The sequence below is a fragment of the Nannospalax galili genome, unplaced genomic scaffold, assembly GCF_000622305.1.
Source record: "Nannospalax galili isolate Female #2095 unplaced genomic scaffold, S.galili_v1.0 scaffold14, whole genome shotgun sequence".
Taxonomy (NCBI): Eukaryota; Metazoa; Chordata; class Mammalia; order Rodentia; family Spalacidae; genus Nannospalax; species Nannospalax galili.
In genome coordinates this window covers 707,701-727,966 of record NW_008336953.1, presented here as the reverse complement: position 1 = coordinate 727,966, position 20,266 = coordinate 707,701, and the positions used below count along the sequence as shown (strand labels likewise).

At 44.2% G+C, this 20,266-nt stretch overlaps 1 protein-coding gene and 1 pseudogene across 1 annotated transcript in view; both read left to right on the top strand.

The window, feature by feature from the left end:
• Nucleotides 1–20,266, top strand: part of Dnajc1 (DnaJ heat shock protein family (Hsp40) member C1) — a 199,159-nt gene that overhangs the window by 173,619 nt on the left and 5,274 nt on the right. Inside the window, exon 10 of the mRNA XM_008831717.3 lies at nt 14,284–14,332. Within this exon, the coding sequence (XP_008829939.1) occupies nt 14,284–14,332 (49 nt within the window). The remainder of the gene's footprint in view (nt 1–14,283; nt 14,333–20,266) is intronic.
• Nucleotides 8,901–9,494, top strand: LOC103732982 (annotated as a pseudogene).

The following is a 20,266-nucleotide window of genomic DNA, read 5'->3' as shown; positions in this document are numbered from 1 at the left end:
CCCATCCGTATCCCAGGTGACATCTGCATCTGTTAGGGGCTGGTCGATGATGTCCTCTCTGGTCTCATGGGTCTCTGCAAGTATTTGCTGACAATCATGGGGAATCTCAGTGTCTTTCTGGGGGGTTGGTAGCAGCGTGGCAGGGTTTAAGGTGGCAGGGCTACCAAACTTGATCTTTTCTGGATTTAATAATAGTGCCTGGTAATGGGTCACTCTGGCATTTGACAACCATCTGTCAGGAGGCTGTCTAATGATAGACTCCACTGCATGTGGTGTTATAATAGTCAGGGGCTGACCCATAGTGAGTTTATCTGAATCTTTTACCAGGGGTGCTATTGCCGCCATGATTCTCAAGCATGGGGGCCAGCCTGCGGCCACATTGTCCAGTCTGTTTGAGAGATAAGCCACTGGCCTTTTCCAGGGTCCCAGATTCTGAGTAAGGACTCCTTTTGCCATCCCATTATTTTTATCTATATATAGGATGAAAGGTTTTGTCAGATCCGGCAATCCAGAGGCTACCGCCTGCTTTCTACTTTCTGTTAGCCATCGTTGTCCTCCCTCTAGCTGGTAGCCCAAATAGTTTACCTGCTGTAGGCAGATTTGGGCCTTCTTTGTTGAGGCTTGGTATCCAAGTTCCCCCAGTCTCAATAGGAGAGCCTCCATGCCTTTCAAACAGCCAGCTTCTGTCTTGGCTGCTAAGAGGAGGTCATCTACATACTGGAGGAGCATAATCTGTGGGTTTCTTACCTGAAAGTCAGCCAGGTCACGATGTAGGGCTTCATCAAACAGAGTAGGGGAGTTTTTGAATCCTTGGGGAAGTTGTGTCCAGGTTAGTTGCCCCGATATTCCAGCTTCAGGGTCTTTCCATTCAAAAGCGAAGATGGGCTGGCTAACTGGGCTCAGCCTTAGGCAGAAGAATGCATCCTTAAAGTCAAGTACAGTATACCACCTATGACTAGGAGGTAAAGAACTCAGAAGATTATAGGGATTAGGAACAGTGGGATGGATATCTTCTATCCTCCGATTGACTTCTCTTAAGTCTTGAACTGGTCGATAATCATCTGTCCCTGGCTTTTTTACGGGGAGCAGCGGGGTGTTCCAAAGGGATTGGCAGGGGCGAAGTAAGTCCATTTGTAAAAGTCTTTGAATGTGGGCTCTAATTTCCTCTCGGGCCTCTTTGTTCATAGGGTATTGTTTAATTGAAAGCAGAGTTGCAGATGGTTTTAATGTGACCACTATTGGAGGCTGGTTACATGCTAGTCCTGGGCCTCCTGTCTCGGCCCATGCCGAGGGGATTTTACTTAGCCAATCAGATATACCACAAATTCCTACTATCGGTCCCTCATATAACCGATGTTCATCTTCTAGCCACAAGGTTAATACCTGTAGTGGAGCTTTATCTTTTTCTTTTACAGTAGCTCCCTTTGTAGTGAAATGGATGTGGGCTCCCAACTTGGAGAGTAAATCTCCCCCAAGAAGAGGGTATGGACAGTCGGGGACCAATAAGAACGAGTGAGAGACTCGTCCTGTGCTAAAGTCCACTTTTTTTTCTGTGGTCTATCTGAATGTTTTTTTTCCAGTGGCCCCTTGAACCCAGGCCATCTTGGAACTCATAGGTCCCTCAGTTGTTGTTAGGACCAAGTGCTGAGCTCCTGTGTCTACCATAAAGGTAGTCAATTGCCCCCCTATCTTCAAGGTTACCCTGGGCTCAGGGGGGAGCTCCTGGCCCCGACTTCCCTAGTCCCCTAGAGTCAGGACTGGGGTTGTTTTCTTTTGAAGTCTGTTCAGCTTCTTCAGACATTTTTGAGCCCAATGTCCTCTCTCCTTGCAATAGGCACACTAGTCTTTATCCACTAGGGGCCTTCTCTTGTCTCCCAGGTTCCTACCTGGTCCTGGTCCTGTTCCCTGAACTACTGTGGCCAAAATTCGACTTAATTCTTTATTTCTCTTTTTCTCTCTCTTATCTTCTCTAGCTTCCTGCTCTTTTCTGATTCTGTCCTCTCTTTCTTCTAAAGTTTCTCGCTTATTATAGATTCTTTCAGCTTCTCTTACTAAATCCTGTAAGGAGTACCCCTGTAGGCCCTCCAGCCATTGGAGCTTACCACGAATGTCAGGAGCTGATTGCCCTATAAAGGCCATAACAAGATCTGCCTGACGCTCCTGGGCTGTGGGATCAAAAGGGGTGTACATCCGATATCCCTCTATCAAGCATTCTAGAAACCCTGCTGGGGTTTCATTTTCTCCTTGGGTTATAGCATGTACCTTTGCCAAATTGGTTGGGCGCCTTCCGGCCCCTTTGAGACCCGCTAACAGAGTCTGGCAATAAAGACAGAGACGCTCCCTACCAACCACGGTTTCAGGGTCCCAGTTGGGTCTGGTCAGAGGAAATCCTGCGTCTATTTCATTTGGAAGCAGAGTGGGTCTCCCATCCTGCCCGGGGACATTTTTCCGGGCCTCCAGGATGACTCGCTGTCTTTCTTCTGTGGTTAGAAGGGCCTGGAGGAGTTGCTGACAATCCTCCCAGGTGGGTTGGTGGGTGAGGAGAATAGACTCTATTAAAGCAGTTAGAGCCTGAGGATCCTGAGAAAAAGAGGGGTTATGAGTCTTCCAATTATACAAATCAGAGGCTGAAAAAGGCCAGTACTGGATCTAATCCCCTGTAGTTCGGAGGGGAAAAACCTGGGCAGTCCAGGTTCCATCAGAAGGGCCCCCTCTATCCCTCCTTAAGCGGAGTCTGTTAGGTAGAGGAGGGGATTTGTCAGGTTCAGAAGAATCAGGAGAGGGATAAGGTAGTTCTTGGGGTGGAGGTGCCTGCGTAGGTGGATAGGGAGGTGGAGGATTAAGGAGGGTTAGGGAAACTTGGTCCTCAGGGAGGACTGGCTTTTACTTCTTCTCAGGGGCAGACTGAAGGGGCAGGAGGGAAGAAGTAGGAGGCCCCTGGTCTGTCTCTCCAGTTCCCCTAGGAGGTAGGAACGGCTGTGCCCAAGATGTGGGGTTCCGGGCCAAGTCTTCCCAGGTGACTATGTAGGCCACCTGGTCTGGATGTCCGTGTGGTCTTGGGTGGAAAATGTATTCCTTAACCTGCAAGATAGTAGCAAGGTCAAAAGTCCCATCCCTTGGCCATCCTTTTTCAAAAGAGGGCCATACAGAGGAACAGAGATTCTGCCACTTCTTCTTCTGGACCTCTAGTGATAAATTGTGGGCCCGTTCCACAACCTCCTTCCAGTGTTCTAGAGTTAAGCTTAAGGGGGTAATTAGCGATTGACCCATAGTGGAGGTTGCAGACAGGAGAGGGGGAGAGTAAGAAGGAAAGAAAGTGAGAATATGCCACTCCAAATAATAATGACCAGTGGGTGTGCTTATGAACAAGTACCTAACGTTGCCCAGTTTTTCTTCTGTGGGGGACGTGAATTTATCTGGGATTCACATCTGGGTCCCCCTTATCCTTCCACAGGAGTCTTTTAGCGGCGAGCGCCCTATGGCTCTTATTTGCTCGACCCGTGCCCGCGGGGCTGTTTCAGTGGCCAGAGAGAGAGAGAAACAGAGAGGAGAAGGAGATACAGAAAAGCCATCTAGTCTCCACCTGTGCAGGCAGTCGGGGTCCGCTAAGAGGGCTAAGAGCCTTTGGCTTACATCAGGGAGTAGCCCTGACCAGAAAACCTCAATTGCTCTTTTGCCTTTAATGGTCCCACACGAAGACTCAGACCGAAAATAAAAGGAAGGAAGAAAGGAAAGTTTACAATACAGAGTAAATCACAGAGATCCACCTGCCTCTGGCTCCCAAGTGCTAGGATTAAAGGCTTGCACCACCACACCTGGCTGTTTGTTTTTTAGACAAGCTCTCTCATAGCCCAAGCTAGCCTCAAACTCACTATGTAGCTCAAGCTGGCCTCAAACTCACTATGTAGTCCAAGCTGGCCTTGAACCCCTAAGCTTCCTGCCTCTACTTCTCAAGTGCTAGCCCAGCAGGAAGAAAGATTTATTTGGGCACATGGTTTCCAAGGTTTCAGAGAGGCTGTTTCTGTTGTTTCTGGGCCTATAATGAGGAAAAATATCACAGTAGAACATATGGCAGAGAAAAGCTGTTTACCTCACGGCAACCGAGAAGCAGAAACAGAAAGCTAGGAAGAGTCTGGGGACAAGGTTTATCTGTAAAGGGCATACCCCCAATGACTTCTTCCAACTAGACCCAACCTACTAGTATTCCACTGCTAACAACACCATCCTGTATTAACCCACCAAGGATTCGTCTATTGACCAAGTCAGAACCCTCAGGAGGTAATCACGTCCCCAAAGCCCACCTGCTGGCAGCCAAGTCTTTACCACAAGAACATGCAATGGACATTTCAGTTTCAAACTATCATAGATGGTTCAAGAGACTGTGTAGGACCCCCAGGCTGGGGTACCCAACGTCCACGGGAGGCCGCACCCCAATAACTTAGTCCTCAGACCAGGAGATGCAACAAGCAAGAGGATTTAATCGTTTGCGCAGACGGGCTCCTGCCTCACTCAGAAGGAGAGTGAGAGAACAGCAGCCCCGAGCTCAGCTTACAGGCGATTTTTAAAGGCAGAAACCACAAACCACAACCAGCAGCAGTGGGAGGGGGCCGGCAGCAACCGGCAGTAGTGGGCTGGCAGCAACCGGCAGTGGTGGGAGGGGAAGTCTCTGGTGATGTCCGGAGCATGAAAAGGTCACTCACCTATAAAACTGGCCATATAACACCCAGTACTCTTAACCACCAAGCCATTTCTCCAGCCCCCCTATTTCTTTTTTTTTAATAATATTTAAAACATTGCATCTCTAGGGTTATGTCCATTTAATCTAAATCTTGAAAAAAGTTGGCATAAGATGTAATAATCTTTCATTGTCTTTCTCTTTATTATGAAATACAAAGACAAAGAAATGTAAAGTATCTTAATGAATAGATACAAAATTAACAGTGTCATTTCAATATCAAGAAAATCTATAGCAGTATTAGTAGGTAATTGATCAATGGAAATTGCCATCTTAAAATCAGGATTTCATCACTAGTTCTGAAATGAATTTTCAAGAGTGCTAGTGACTTTTTCAGGGCTAGTGACTTTTCAATTTTCAGTACTAGTGACAATTTTCAGTGCTAGTGACTTTTGGAGGAAAGTTGAAGGACACTCTCAGTTACATTAAGCAGTTTGGAGGCTGGGGATGACTTAATGGGTTAAAGCACTTGCCGCCAAGCTGACAACCATAGTTTGATCCCCAGGAGTTGGAGAACCAACTCCTCCAAGTTGTCCTTTGACTTCCACAACTGGGCTGTGGCACACAGGTAGCAACACACACACACACACACACACACACACACACACACACACACACAATTGAATAAATAAACGTAGTTTAATTTTTTAGTCAAGCATCCGTGTGGGATGCTTCTGTTACAGGCCTTTGCTACACCGTTTCTAGTTTCTGCTCTCCTGTTCTTTCCTTCAGTCACCTTCCATTTCCCTTCACTTTCCGGCTTCCATTTTAGCCTTCAACCTGTGCTCCAAATTCTTTCTTTGATCTGCTCTACAGAGCAGTTTTCTCCCTCCCCTGAAGACAGGGTGGCAGATTACAGGTAGTCTCAGGAGGGCTGTGGAAGCACTCAACTTCTCCATGAAACACTTGCCAAACTGTCCTTCCAAATGGCTTCTTTTAGAGGAATTCTAGAGCCATCTAATTGTGTTGGCTTACTTCCCCTTCTGAAAGAGTCTTCAATTCAAATTCAAATGTTCTAGCAAAGGACTAACAAGCTGGAAGGCCTTTGTCTATTGAATATCCTTTTGTTCAGTTGTCTTCATCTACAAAGGACACAACTTGAAAAGATACAAGTTAGCAGAGAGAGGCTTGAGATGCTTGTAACCTGCTGGATTCTATGAGCCCTTACAGAGGAACAAGGTGACAAATGCCCTCGTGAACATATCTGACTTAAACTGGTGGAAACTGAAGTACCATGGGCAGAAGTTGTAGTGGAACATACACAATGAGCAGTAGCTCAGTTCAAGTAGAATAGAATTGACTAGTATAAAAAATTTTATTTATTTATTATTATTAACATGTTTATTATTAATTTATTCTTTAGCAACTTCATACATGTATAAATAAATTCTGGTCACGTTCATCTCTCTACCCTCTCCTCCTACCTCCACCAACCCCTCCCCTCCTCCCCTCTTCCTGTCCCCCCATCAAATACTCATCCCATTTATCATGTCTTTTGTTTTTGCTTTGTGCCCTCTGGGTTTAACCAGGGCTGCCTGCATAAGCAGAGTATGAAGCTATCCATAGGAACATGAGCAACTCACCAGTGACAGCGTCACTGAAGATACTGGCTTCCTCTCCCCCAGCAGCCCCTCACCTATCTGTGACTGAATATTTGAGGCTTAATCTTATGCACGCCCTGTGTAAGCAATCATAACTGCTATGAGTTCATGAGTGCCACAGCCATGTCATGCCCATAAGACATCATTTCATAGCACACCTTTAATCCCAGCACTCGGGAAGCAGAGGCAGGCGGATCTCTGAGTTCGAGGCCAGTTTAGTCTCCATAGTGAATCCAGGCCAGCTGGGGCTACAGGGAGACCCTGTCTCAAAAAGACCAAAAAAAAAAAAGACATCATTTCCTCCCCATCATTCAGCTCCTACATTCTTTATATCCTGCTTGGGAGGAGGTAATATGGATGGAACACTCAGTAGTTACCACTGTGACCAGCTGGTTATCTCTGCATTACCTACTATTCACTGCAAAGAGAAGATTCCTTGATTAAGGCTATGGGTATAAACATAAATATTTAGGAGACAGTTCGACAACATGTCCAACAAGCAGAACAAGAGTAGTAGGTTCACCCCTAGTACTTATGACCTCCTTAGTCATGAGCCTTTGACCAGGTCTACAGGACCCTGCATTAACTCCTTCCTATAGAACAATCCCCATATCCGACCAATCTCTGTGTGTGTGTGATGTGGAGAGGTGCAGGTGCACACATGCCAAGGTACATGTGTGAAGGTCAGAGAACAACCCTCGGTTATGGGTTCTGTCTTTCTGTCTTGGGTTCCAGGGATCAAATTCAGATCGTCAGGTTTGGGCACTAAGCACTTTTATCTGCCACGCCATCTTGTCTCCCAAGTTTGAATTCTTTTTTTTTGGTCTTTTTGAGACAGGGTCTCCCTGTAGCTCCAGCTGTCCTGGAACTCACTATGTAGACCAGGCTGGCCTTGAACTCACAGAGATCCACCTGTCTCTGCCCCTCCCCCCGCCCCCAACCCCAGCGCTGGGATATGCAAATACACACACACACTCACACATATATTGATGGTATGAATGCAATGTGATGAAACGGATAAATGCAGCTGGCCTATGGGAAGGGTAGCTAAACTACTTTCTACTTTATCCTTCTTAATTTTTATTTTTTATTTTTATTTTATGTGTATGAGTGTATTGCCTGCAGGTATGTGAGTGCACCCATGTCGTGCAGTGCTGAGGAGGTCAGAAGAAGGCTTCGGATTCCCCTGGAACTGGAGTTAAGGATGGTTCGTAGCCACCGTGTGGGTGCTGGGAATTAAACCCGGGTCCTCTGCAAGAGCAGTCAATGCTCTTAACCACTGAGCCAACTCTCCAGCCCCCCCCAAGTTTGAATTCTTAAGTGAATATATATACATAATTGATAAATCAAGCAGAAATCAGACAAAATTTAAGTTCTGGGAGATTGCCTAGAAGTTCTTCTTAGAATTATGTTACTGTACTTCCTTTATTGTTCAGGTAAAATATACTCCATGTCTTTATGCATCTTTTTATGTATGCTGGTAAATTTAAAGAAAAATGCAAATATACTAGCAGTAAAGAGGATGTTTTATGATGATAAAAAGGCCAATATAAGATGATAAAACAAGTAGATGCATAAATGTGCCTAACAACAGAACACCTAAGTACAAGTAGTGACAACCAGAGAAGTGAAAGGATGATAACAGCCTCAGATATCTGCATCCTACTTCCATTAATGAGATAAATTAATGGAACTACAAAGATCAGTTATCAGTTAGGAAGATAGAAACATCCAACCACATTTTTTAATTTATTGGTTATTATTTATATGTTTTGCCTGCATATATGTTAGTGCACCCATGTTGTGAAATGCCCACCAGAAGCCAGAAAAGGGCATTGAATTCCCTGGAACTGGAGTTACAAACAGTTGTTAGCTGCTATGTGGGCACTGGGAACCAAACCCAGGTCCTCTGCAGAGTGCTCTTAATCACTGAGCCATATTTCCTCAGCCTCCAGCCACATTTTTCTTAAGTACACATGGATCATCCTCCCAGACAGACCATATGCAAGGCCATCAGACAAATTTCAGTATGTTTAAAATGATAATAATATCAAGTATGTTCTCTGAAATAGCAGAAGAAAATGCAGAAGTTAGACAAATATGTGGAAATGAAACATCCTCCCCTAAATAGCCAGTGGGTCAAAGAAGAAATCAACTGGAATCAGAATTAAATGAGGAAACACAGCATATCAGAAGTAGCAGTGTGGTTAACATGGTTGATAAGGGAAGATTTAGTTATCAGTGACTGCTGTGTTGGAGTAAGAACAAAGCTCAAAGTATTAACCGGTCACTTTAAAACTCTAGGAAAAAGCTGGACATGATGGCTCACACTTGTAATCGCAACACTGAGGAGGGTGAAGCAGGAACACTACCATTGCATTCAAAGCCAGCCTGGGCTGCAAAATGAGGCCCTGTCTCAAAATACAAAAGTAGAAAAGCCTGAGGCTGCAACGTTGGCAGTGGCATTGGGGCTGGGTTCACTGAGCAGCCACTGGAGCCAGAGTCCAGCCTCTTTGCCACTGCCTGCGTTGCATCTCCTCCCCAGCGGACCTCACCCTTAAAGGATGACCTGTAGGAAGAAAGTGTTGCTGAAGATTATCATCCTAGGAGATTCTGGCTTCAGAAAGCTATCTCTTATGAAACAGTATGTAAGTTCAGTAACCAGTACAAAGCCACACTAGGAGCACACTTAATGACCAAGGAGGTGCTGGTGGATGACAAGACTAATTACCATGCAGATCTGGGACACAGCCAGTCAGGAATGGTTCCAGTCTCTTGGTGTGGCCTTCTACAGTGGTTCTGATGTTTTATGTGACTGCCCCCAACATATTCAAAATAATTGGAGATATGAGTTTCTCATCTAGGCCAGTCCCCGGGTTCCTGAAAACTTCCACTTTGTTGTGTTGGGAAACAAGATTGACCTTGAAAACAGACAAGTAGCCGCAAAGAGGGCACAGACCTGGTGCTAAAGGAAAACAACATTCCATACTTTGAGATCAATGCCAAGGAGGTCATCGGCAGGGAGCAGGCCTTTCAGACAATTGTTCAGAATGTACTTAAACAGGAAACGGGTGGCGCTGTACAGAGAATTCCCTGAACCTATCAAACTTGACAAGAGTGACTGGGCCAAGGCCTCTGCAGAGAGCTGAAGTTGCTGAAGGGGGCAATGAGCATAGAGCACAGAGACCTCTCCAGACCAAGAACACATGTAGCCTGCAATACAACATCCACACCTCCTCTAAAACAGAACAGAACAGAACATGATCCACGGGGAGTAAAAGTTCATAGTTCATCTGTGTCTAATTGTATGATTTTTTTTAAAAATCATCTTGTGGTCTTTTACCCCCATCCCTCCTTGAAGGTCCTATGCTCCATTACAGACTCTCACCCAGTCTGAATAGGCCACATTTTCTTTGTATCTGTTAGTGCTTTTTACTCTTAACTAATTGGATCTTTTTACAGTATTCATTTATTATGTAATACTTCTTAGAAAAGAGTCTTATAGTACATGTTAATATATGCAACCAATTAAAATGTATAAACTAGTGTAAAGAAAGAATTCCTGGATTGTGTGTTTAAGTCCTCTAATGCAGGCTTGCAAGGTTGAGAGAGTTGAACCAACCCTGTCTGGATTACAGAGTGTTAGAGACTCAGAATTTGGAAATCCAGCTAGTGGCAGTACTGTGTACAGTGTACATGAGAATTATATAAGCTGTTTATCAAAAGTGTAAGAGCCAGAAAGCTTTTTATCTCTCCAGAGGGTAAACTGAATGAGACAGTTCCCTTCTGTATATAAATTTTTCAGAAAGTTGGTTTGTATAATACAGTAGTGTGGGAATGGATAAATTGCTATTCAGTAATTAAAATTCTCATTTTTCCCTTAAAAATATTTTAAAAGGAAGAAAAAAGATACTAGAAAAAGAACTATATATGATGTGAGAGAAAAATATCAGATCAAAAATTAACAAAATAGAGAATTATAAAGCATTAGCAGAGCAAAGTCAGTGAAACCCAAAGCTAGTTCTTTTTTATAAAAAACAAATTGACCAAAAAAAACAAAAATGCTGGGCGTGGTGGTGCACACCTTTAATCCCAGCACTCAGGAGGCAGAGGCAGGCAGATCTCTGTGAGTTCAAGGCCAGCATGGACTACATAGTGAGTTCCAGGACAGCTGGGGCTACAGGGAGACCCTTGTCTCAAAAAGAGACAAAAAAAATTGGCCTGCATTTAGTAGAATTAGCTAAGAAAAAGACTCCTTGAGTTGCTGGAGTTTAATGAAAAAGGAAGCATTACTGCAACCTTACAGGAAAAAATGGTAATGAAGAAATTCTGTGAATAAATATATGCCAGGAGGATCAATGAGTTGGCTCAGTGGTTAAGAGCACCAATTGCTCTTGCAAAGGAGCTGGGTTCAGTTCCCAGTACCCTTCTTGCAGCTAACAACCATCCTTAACTCCAGTTCCAGTGGATCTGACTCCTTCTTCTGACTTCCAATGTACACTTACAATACATGCAGGCAAAGGCATGCACATAAAATAAAATAAATTTTAAAATCTTTATTTTTAATTTTATTTATTACCTATTATGGCTGCTATTAGGGTGTGTATATGTACATGCACACATATATGCTTTATTTAGAATACTGCCTGCTATCCAATAAGCTTATTACTGTGCTACTGATGGAGTCCTTCTCAGAACTGAATTTCTGAAATGCGCATTTCCAAGGTGGAGGGCAAGGCCAGGGACACAGGTTAATAATTACTAAAATTATCATATGCAGTTAATATATGTTAATAACATCTAAGTCAAAAAGATAGGAAACGATCCCAGGGAAGATGGGGGGCCATGAAATGGCAAGAACAGAACTGAGGAACTTGAGTCAGAGAACAAGAAGCCAGTAGAGGAACTTCCGTTAGAGAAGAGTGAAAGCCAGGAGATCCCCTCATGAGAGCCACATGGGTTGGAAAAGAGAAGACCCAGGGAATGTCATCCTTCAAGTAGATCCCACTGGAACCCAGTGTGGGGACTGTGGGATGGATCTAATGGACAGGGAAAAAGCTGGAGATAGAGGTAAAGGGAATTCACTGAGGCTGGCTCTGTGACTATGCAGTAGCTAGAAAAAGGAAGATTCGTTTTCTTTGATTTGGGTTAAAAGAAAAGAGACGCGTGTGTAGTGGTCCAACCAATTTTGAGTGGAAAAAATTTTAATTATAAAATTTGGAAGTTAAACTTAGGTAACCAGTTTGCTTCTGCTAAATGGGAAGCATTATCTGTGGGCGGAAGTGGGAACGGAAGAAATTACAGTGTTTCTAACCAGCTGTAAATGTTTTCTCTAATTTTGCCTTCTGCACAAATGGAAGACACATGACATACCTCAGTTACAGCAGTAATAGTTACTAAGCCATAAATCCCTGTCAGGTCCCATGCTAAGATCTTATTTCCACCTAGACGTCCACTAAGGATAAGTAGTAGTACTTCTTCAGGGATAATCTGAGTGGACAGAAAAAACAGACACTAGCTGTCCTCTACAGTGATTACCACTTTTAAATTTATTTATTTATTTTTAATATTTTATTTTTTCTTTTTTTAATATTTTATTTATTATTTTATTTTATGTGTATGAGTGTATTGTCTGCATGTATGTGAGTACACCCATGTTGTGCAATGCTGCGGAGGTCAGAAGAGGACTTCAGATTCCCCTGGAACTGGAGTTAAGGACGGTTCATAGCCACCATGTGCATTCTGGGAATCAAACCTGGGTCCTCTGCAAGAGCAATCAGTGCTCTTAAACACTGAGCCATCTCTCCTATATCTCTCCAGCCCCAATATTTATATTTTTATATTTATATTTTTATTTTATGTGTATGAGTGTTATGCCTGCATGTAGGTAAGTGCACCATGTCGTGCATTGCCCACAGAGGACAGAAGAGGCTGTGGGGTTCCCTGGAACTGGAGTTATGGACAGTTGTTAGCTCCCATGTGGGTGCTGGGATTCGAACCCAAGTGTTCTGCAAGAACAGTCGGTGTTCTTAACCACTGAGCCATCTCTCCAGCCCTGATTACTACTTTTAATGTTTTAGTGCATCTTAACCCCATATTTTAAAAAATATATAGTAGGAATCAGAACATCGATTGTATATGGCAGAGTAGAGATTAATTTAGGGGGCACAAGAGAATTTTCTGGAGTAAAAAGAATGTTTTATAATTGGGGCAGTTGTTTATGTAGGTCTCTTTTAGAAAAATCTAACTGAATTGCATATTTAAAATCTTGTGTTAAACTGTAAATTTTGAGGAGGGCCTTTTTTTGAGGGGTCTTTTTGAGACAGGGTCTCCCTGTAGCACCAGCTGTCCTAGAACTCACTATGTAGACCAGGCTGGCTTTGAACTCACAGGGATCCACCTGCCTCTGTCTCCTAAGTGCTGGGATTAAAGGCATGCACCATCACGCCTGGCTTTTTTTGGCCTTTTTGAGACAGGGTCTCCCTGTAGCCCCAGCTGACCTCGAACTCACTATGTAGACCAGGCTGGCTTTGAACTCACAGGGATCCCCCTGCCTCTGTCTCCTAAGTGCTGGGATTAGAGGCATGCACCATCACGCCTGGCTTTTTTTGGCCTTTTTGAGGCAGGGTCTCCCTGTAGCCCCAGCTGACCTCGAACTCACTATGTAGACCAGGCTGGCTTTGAACTCACAGGGATCCCCCTGCCTCTGTCTCCTAAGTGCTGGGATTAGAGGCATGCACCATCACGCCTGGCTTTTTTTGGCCTTTTTGAGGCAGGGTCTCCCTGTAGCCCCAGCTGACCTCGAACTCACTATGTAGACCAGGCTGGCTTTGAACTCACAGGGATCCCCCTGCCTCTGTCTCCTAAGTGCTGGGATTAGAGGCATGCACCATCACGCCTGGCTTTTTTTGGCCTTTTTGAGGCAGGGTCTCCCTGTAGCCCCAGCTGACCTCGAACTCACTATGTAGACCAGGCTGGCTTTGAACTCACAGGGATCCCCCTGCCTCTGTCTCCTAAGTGCTGGGATTAGAGGCATGCACCATCACGCCTGGCTTTTTTTGGCCTTTTTGAGGCAGGGTCTCCCTGTAGCCCCAGCTGACCTCGAACTCACTATGTAGACCAGGCTGGCTTTGAACTCACAGGGATCCCCCTGCCTCTGTCTCCTAAGTGCTGGGATTAGAGGCATGCACCATCACGCCTGGCTTTTTTTGGCCTTTTTGAGGCAGGGTCTCCCTGTAGCCCCAGCTGACCTCGAACTCACTATGTAGACCAGGCTGGCTTTGAACTCACAGGGATCCCCCTGCCTCTGTCTCCTAAGTGCTGGGATTAGAGGCATGCACCATCACGCCTGGCTTTTTTTGGCCTTTTTGAGGCAGGGTCTCCCTGTAGCCCCAGCTGACCTCGAACTCACTATGTAGACCAGGCTGGCTTTGAACTCACAGGGATCCCCCTGCCTCTGTCTCCTAAGTGCTGGGATTAGAGGCATGCACCATCACGCCTGGCTTTTTTTGGTCTTTTTGAGCGGGGGTTTCCCTTACGCCCCAGGTGTCCTGGGACTCCCTGTGTGGACCAGGCTGGCCTTGAACTCACACAGAGCTGCCTGCCTCTGCCTCCTGAGTGCTGGGGTTAAAGGCATGCACCACTACGCCCGGCAAAACTAATATATTTTAAGAAGCAATGTAGTATAATGAACTGTCGCTGAGGTTAGTGGTGACCTGGGTTCTGACTCTACTGCCACTGCCTAATGGGCATTTTGGAGCCAGCTCTTTGGTCTCCCTGTGCTTGTTTCTGTGTTGGTTCGTAAGTGGACTGGCCTAAGAAGTGAGGGTTTTTGGGCTTATGACTTCATGAGCCCTGTTTATTCACATGAACCTTTCATGAATTAAGTCAGTTCACCTACAAGGCATATGGAAAGTAAGGTGTCTTGCTTTTTATGTTTTGAAACAGGTGACAACCAAAGCCAAGCAACTGAAGGATTCAGTCACCTGCTCCCCAGGTGAGTTAGTTCCCACTTCACTGTTAATACAAACAAGATCCTTTTTATAACAACTTCTTTAAATACAAGGGATGATAGTTTGCCCAATGAACTGTACTGATCTTGTCTCTGTGAAAGAGGTTAGAAGCACCAACAAGTCACTCTGGTTTAACATTCTGTTGGTACTGAGAAGTTGTATTTAATACATTTAAAGAATTACAGTGTTGGGGCTGGAGAGATGGCTCAGTGGTTAAAAACACTGACTGTTCTTGAAGAAGACCTGGGTTCGAATCCCAGCACCCACATGGCAGCTAACAACTGTCTGTAACTACAGTTCCAGGGAATCGACGGCCTCTTCTGTCCTCCATGGGTATTGCACGACATGGGTGTACTTACCTACATGCAGGCAATACACACATACACATAAAATAAATAAAGAATTACAGTGTTGCCAGGAGTGGCGGTGCACACCTTTAATCCCAGGACTCGAGAGGCAGAGGCAGGTGGATCTCAGTGAGTTCAAGACCAGCCTGGTCTATACAGTGAGCTCCAGGTCAGCTGGAGACCCTGTTTCAAAAAAAGACCAAAAAAAAAAAAAAATTACATTGTTATACCCTGAGATCCCAGTTACCCCAGGAAGGATTTACTTTGGTGCTCTTCTGACTTAGGAAAGCATTTTCATCTCCTTTTCTACAAATAAAGTGATCATCTAGGCATGGAAACAGAGAGACAGTGGCATGCTATGCAAAAGAAGTCTACATCCAAGACTTTCTCCAGAGCATGTTGCAGGTTAGAGTGAGAAACTGACATAAAGCTTGCTTTGTTGTCTCCTGAGTAGTTAGGTAGTTCTATAGGTACTTACATGCACATGTCTTTTTTGAGAATTTCACACCATCATTCCCACTCCTCCCAGTCACCCTCCAACTCCTTCCATGTTCTCACTCCCTCACCATTTCTTGTCCTCTTTATTATTGTTACGTGTTTATACAGACATTTGTAAATATATGTAGTGCACCAGGTCCATTTAGAGGTACACATTGAGTACATGGGTTTAGGGCTGCCCACTTGGGATTAGATAACCTCTCAGTAAGCTGGTCCCTGTAGAAAACCGATTCTCCCTCTCAGCATCCATTGATTGTAGCTCTTTATCTTGAGGTGGGTCCTCATGAAATTTCTCCCATGTACCTTGGCATGTCAGCTGGTTTTTCATTATGCAGATCTTGTTAGGCTGCCACGCTGTGGAGATTTCCTTAGTGCAGCTTCCCTATCATGTCTAGAATGCAGAAACTAGCAGCGGGTGTCTTGTCCCTCTTGACTCTTAAGAGTCTTTCTCCCCTTCTTCCTTGATGTTCCTTGAGCTTTAGGTGTAGAGGTTGCATTGTAGATTGTGTCACTTAGGGCTGGGCACTTCACAGTCACTCTCTGCATGTTGATCAGTCGTGGAACTTTGTAAGTATATGTGTGTAGCTGAAGGCCATACAACAGAAATCAAGGTGCCAGGCAAGGGAATCCTCCCTTTGTTGTTGGTCAGGATAGTCCAAGAGACTCCCAAAATAACACAGGCTATTGCACAGCCTTTGATTGCCTCCCAGAACTTGAGGGTAAGACCCTATTGCTGAAGACACAACATACTTCAGCTTGGAGCAAGTGAGCTGAAACTGACCTGGAAGCTTCCTCCCTGAAGATTAGTAAGTTGTCATGGGAGAAAACCAATCAAAGGCCCTACCCAACTGTAAAACCTATGAACCACAACCAACACCTTATCTCTTTTGGCAATCTGGGCGGGTAAAGAACAGCTGCCTAAGTGTTAAGTGAACAGCCCATTCAATAGGAAGAAATCCATGCATGGTACTGTAAACATAGCCAAGTTCATATGGTTGGAGAGGTCATAGACCCTAGAAGAAAAACCACTGTCACTTTCTGAGACCAACATAACTCACCATTCATCAAAAAATCAGGAAACAGTACTCTCAAAAGTGTAGTATGCAGAATAGTCCTTTTAATCACAGCACTTTGGGAGGCTGGGGCAGGAGGATCAGGAATTCAAAGCCAGTCTCAGTTACACCTCAAATTGAAGTCCAGTCTGTGTTAGATGAGACCCTGTCTGAAAAAAACCCAAAACAATGAAAACCAAAAATGCAAAATGGTCCTCTGGAGTATAGGAAGACTACGTTAGGACTTTGTCTGTGTTTATTTTTATCTTAAAACAATGAGAAAGGAACAGGCTATTATTTAATATACAGACCTAAGCTAGACTCTTGGCTGTATTTTTTTATCAGAGGACACATGTTCCATGTGGACTGAGATTGCCCAAGAGATTGCCTGTGGGAATTCCACAGGTATGACGGTTGGTGGTGGGCTTATCCCTCCTTCTTTTACTTCACCTTACCTCGTTGAATGGGTTTGTGAATACCTCTAGTATCAGTGATATTTTTTTAAAAATTTTATTGAAGTTTTGTGGTTTTCATACAATATAATTTGATGATATTTAGATCCCCTCCCCTATCTACAGCTTCTCCCACTGCCCCCCAATCCAATTCAATGTACTCCAGATCTATACAATACCACATGTAGAGTCTGATTTGTGTCCCCACATGTCCCTCAGCATGGATCCATCCCCTAGAGCCTGGTCAACCTACCAAAAGTCCCATCCCTATAAGAGACTGTCTCTCCCACTCCCAATAGCCATCAGCTACCAAAAGTTCCTTAAGTTGAGTTGGGATTTCTTACCCACTACCCCACTTCCCCATGTCTGCGCTGGTATTTTATCTGATTTGAGCTTGCATAGGACTTGTGCATGCTGTCACCATTGCCGTGAGTTCATATGTGTAACTGATCAGCTGTCTGGGAAACTGTTTCCTTGTAGTCATCCACCCCCTCTGGCTCTTAGAATCTTTCTGCCCCCTCTTCTGAAATAATCACTGAGCTTTGAGAGGCAGGAGTTTGAAATAGGTGTCCTATTCAGGGATAAGCTCTCTGCAGCCTCTTGTGCTCTGCACATTGGCCAGTGATTAACAGAAACAGTGACACTTTTTAATAACATGGAGAGCAACCATGGAACTATTTTATACCAAACAAAGGCACCTAGTAGCTTAACAAAGTGCTTTTTAAAAAGTTAGTAAGGGGGATGGCTCAGTACTTAAGAGCACTGGCTGCTCTTGTAGAGGACCTGGGTTTGGTTCCCAGCACCTACATGGCCACTAACAACCATCCATAACTCTAGTTCCAGGGGATCCGACGCCCTCTTCTGGCCTCTAAGGGCAGTAGGCACATAGGTGATACACTTACAAACATACAGGCAAAACACTCATACACATAAAATAAAAATAAATAGATCAAAAAATTTAAGTTAGTGAATTAAAATTTTACATTTTGGGGACTGGAGAAATGGCTCAACAGGTAAGAGCACTAACTTCTGCAGAGGACCTGGGTTCAATTCCCAGCACCCACATAGCAGCTAAAAACCATTCTTTTTTTGGGGGGGGGGAGACAGGGTCTCCCAGTAGCCCCAGCTGGCCTGAAACTCACTATGTAGACCAGGCTGGCAGCATGCGCTACCACACCTGGCTTAAAAACCATTCTTAACTCAAGTTCCAGAGGATCTGATGCCTTCTGCTGACCTCCACAGGCATTGGATGACATAGGTGTACTTACACACATGCAGCAATACACTCAATGCACATAAAATAAAAACAATAAATAAAAATTTTTAATATATTTTTATTTTATGTGCATGAGTGTATTGCCTACATGTGGGTAAGTGCACCCATGTCATGCAATGCCTGCAGAGGACAGAAGAGGACGTCAGATCCCCTGCCATGTAGGTTCTGGGCTTCGAACCCAGGTCTTCTGCAGAAACAACCAGTGTTGTTAACCACTGAACCATCTCTCCAGCCCAATATAAAATATTTTTAAAATGCTCAAAATTTTACATTTTTATCAACAAAATTCTACACTTGGTTCCAGATATTAAGTTTCTACAAAATAAAGGTGACTTTAACAGTGAATGTGAAAGTAACTGCTTTGAAAGATATTTGTGCTGCAAAAAGAACATTTTGAAAACAGATGTTTGAAAGCAATTTCTTTGTTAATTTGTAGCCAAAATGATATAGCATTAAAATTTCACATGGTGGTGCACGCCTTTAATCCCAGCACTCCGGAGGCAGGCAGATCTCTGTGAGTTCAAGGCCAGCCTGGTCTACGTAGTGAGTTCCAGGACAGCTGGGGCTACAGGGAGACCCTGTCTCAAAAAGACCAAAAAAAAAAAGTCTCATTTCTACAGATTGATAAAATACTGAGTGAAGACTTTTAACCTCTGAATCCTTCAAACAAAATGAACTTGTTAAAAATATACATGTAAGCCTGGTGTGGTGGTGCATTCTTTTTAATACCAGCACTCAAGAGGCAGAGGCAGGCAGATCTCTGTGAGTTCAAGGCCACCCTGGTCTACATAGCAAGTTTCACACCAGCTGGGGCTACAGGGAGACCCTGCCTCAAAAAAAGACCAATAAAAAAAGTGTGTGTGTGTATGTGTGCGCATGCACACACGTGCACACACACATTTGTACAGTTTGGTCCATGTAGTGGTCAGAGAACAACTTGTAAAAGTCTGTTCTCTCCTTCCACTATGTGGCTCTTGGGGATCAAACTTGGGTCATCAAGCTTGTTGGCAAATGCCTTTACCCACAGAGCCAGTACACTGGCCCAATGTTTTTCTGAAGACAGTAAAGACAGCTTGGAAACTTAACCACGCTGCAAAACCAGCAGACATGGAAAAAATAGGTTCTGATTGCCAGTCTTTCAAGGTAAACTTACAGTTGTGGTGGTGGGCAGTGCTAATAGAGGAAAGGATGACGGTCAGTGAATACTGCCCATGTTTATATTAATGAAAGGAACATGGGTCAGCAGGCCCAATTTAGCCACCATTACAGGTATGGCTATGAGCATGGCTCTCCTGTCAAAAGACTCTTCCTACACACCGGTCTCACATTTTCCCTGTCTTATGCTAAAGAAATTTTCAAAAAAAAATTTTTCAACACTATGTGTCTGTCTGTAACACCTAACAGTAACAAGCGGCTGCATGCTGTCTCACTAAAACTGTTATTAGTCACTTTTCTGTTGCTATGATAGAAACACTGAACCAAGAAATTTATAGAAGGAAGAATTTATTTGAGCTTATGGTTCCAGGGGATTTACAGTCCATGGCATGGTGGCTGGAGGTGGCTGGAGCAGAAGCTGAGCTCTGGCATCACGAATTTTTTGGGGTCTCCATTGCCAACCAGGTTTCACCTTCACAGCTTCATGCAGTGGCCTATCAGGGCCTTCTCCAGGCAGAAGTACCCCTGCTTCACACTGCCTGGCCTCAGTGGCTCTCTGAAACCTTGGAGGAAGAACTGATGACCCCTTCACTCTTGCATCTTTCATGCCTCTAAAAGCCAGCACCAAGTGAACAACAATGCCAAGTTTGACTGTAAATTTGGGATGGACTCCAGCCTGCTTTATCCATTTTAGAAGCCTTTCTCTTCAGTGGTTCCTGCAGCATTTTCCTTTCACAAGTTAGAGGCTTAACTTGGTGTGGTCTTGCCCTGGAGGCACTCTCTCCATTGTTTAAGTTTGAATCTCTAGGCACCTCCTTAATCACTTTAATCTCCTTAATCACTATAATCTCCTATGAGTGAGATACTCTCCATCACACACCAGGGCTCCAACATTTGTCTTCCTAGTGCTGTTTTTCAATCCAAACTCTTTCTTTCTGCCCCATTTGCTCTCTTTCACTGTAGATCTGCATAATATTCACCATTAATAGCCATACCACCTTTTCTACATTAGGCTGCCTTGAAATTTCTTCTGCCATAGAAATTAGTCCATTACTTTTCAACTTAGCCTCAGGCAAGCTTTTTGGTCTAGGACAGACTCCAGCCAAAATATCCCAAGTGCTGCTTAAGTCCTTATTTC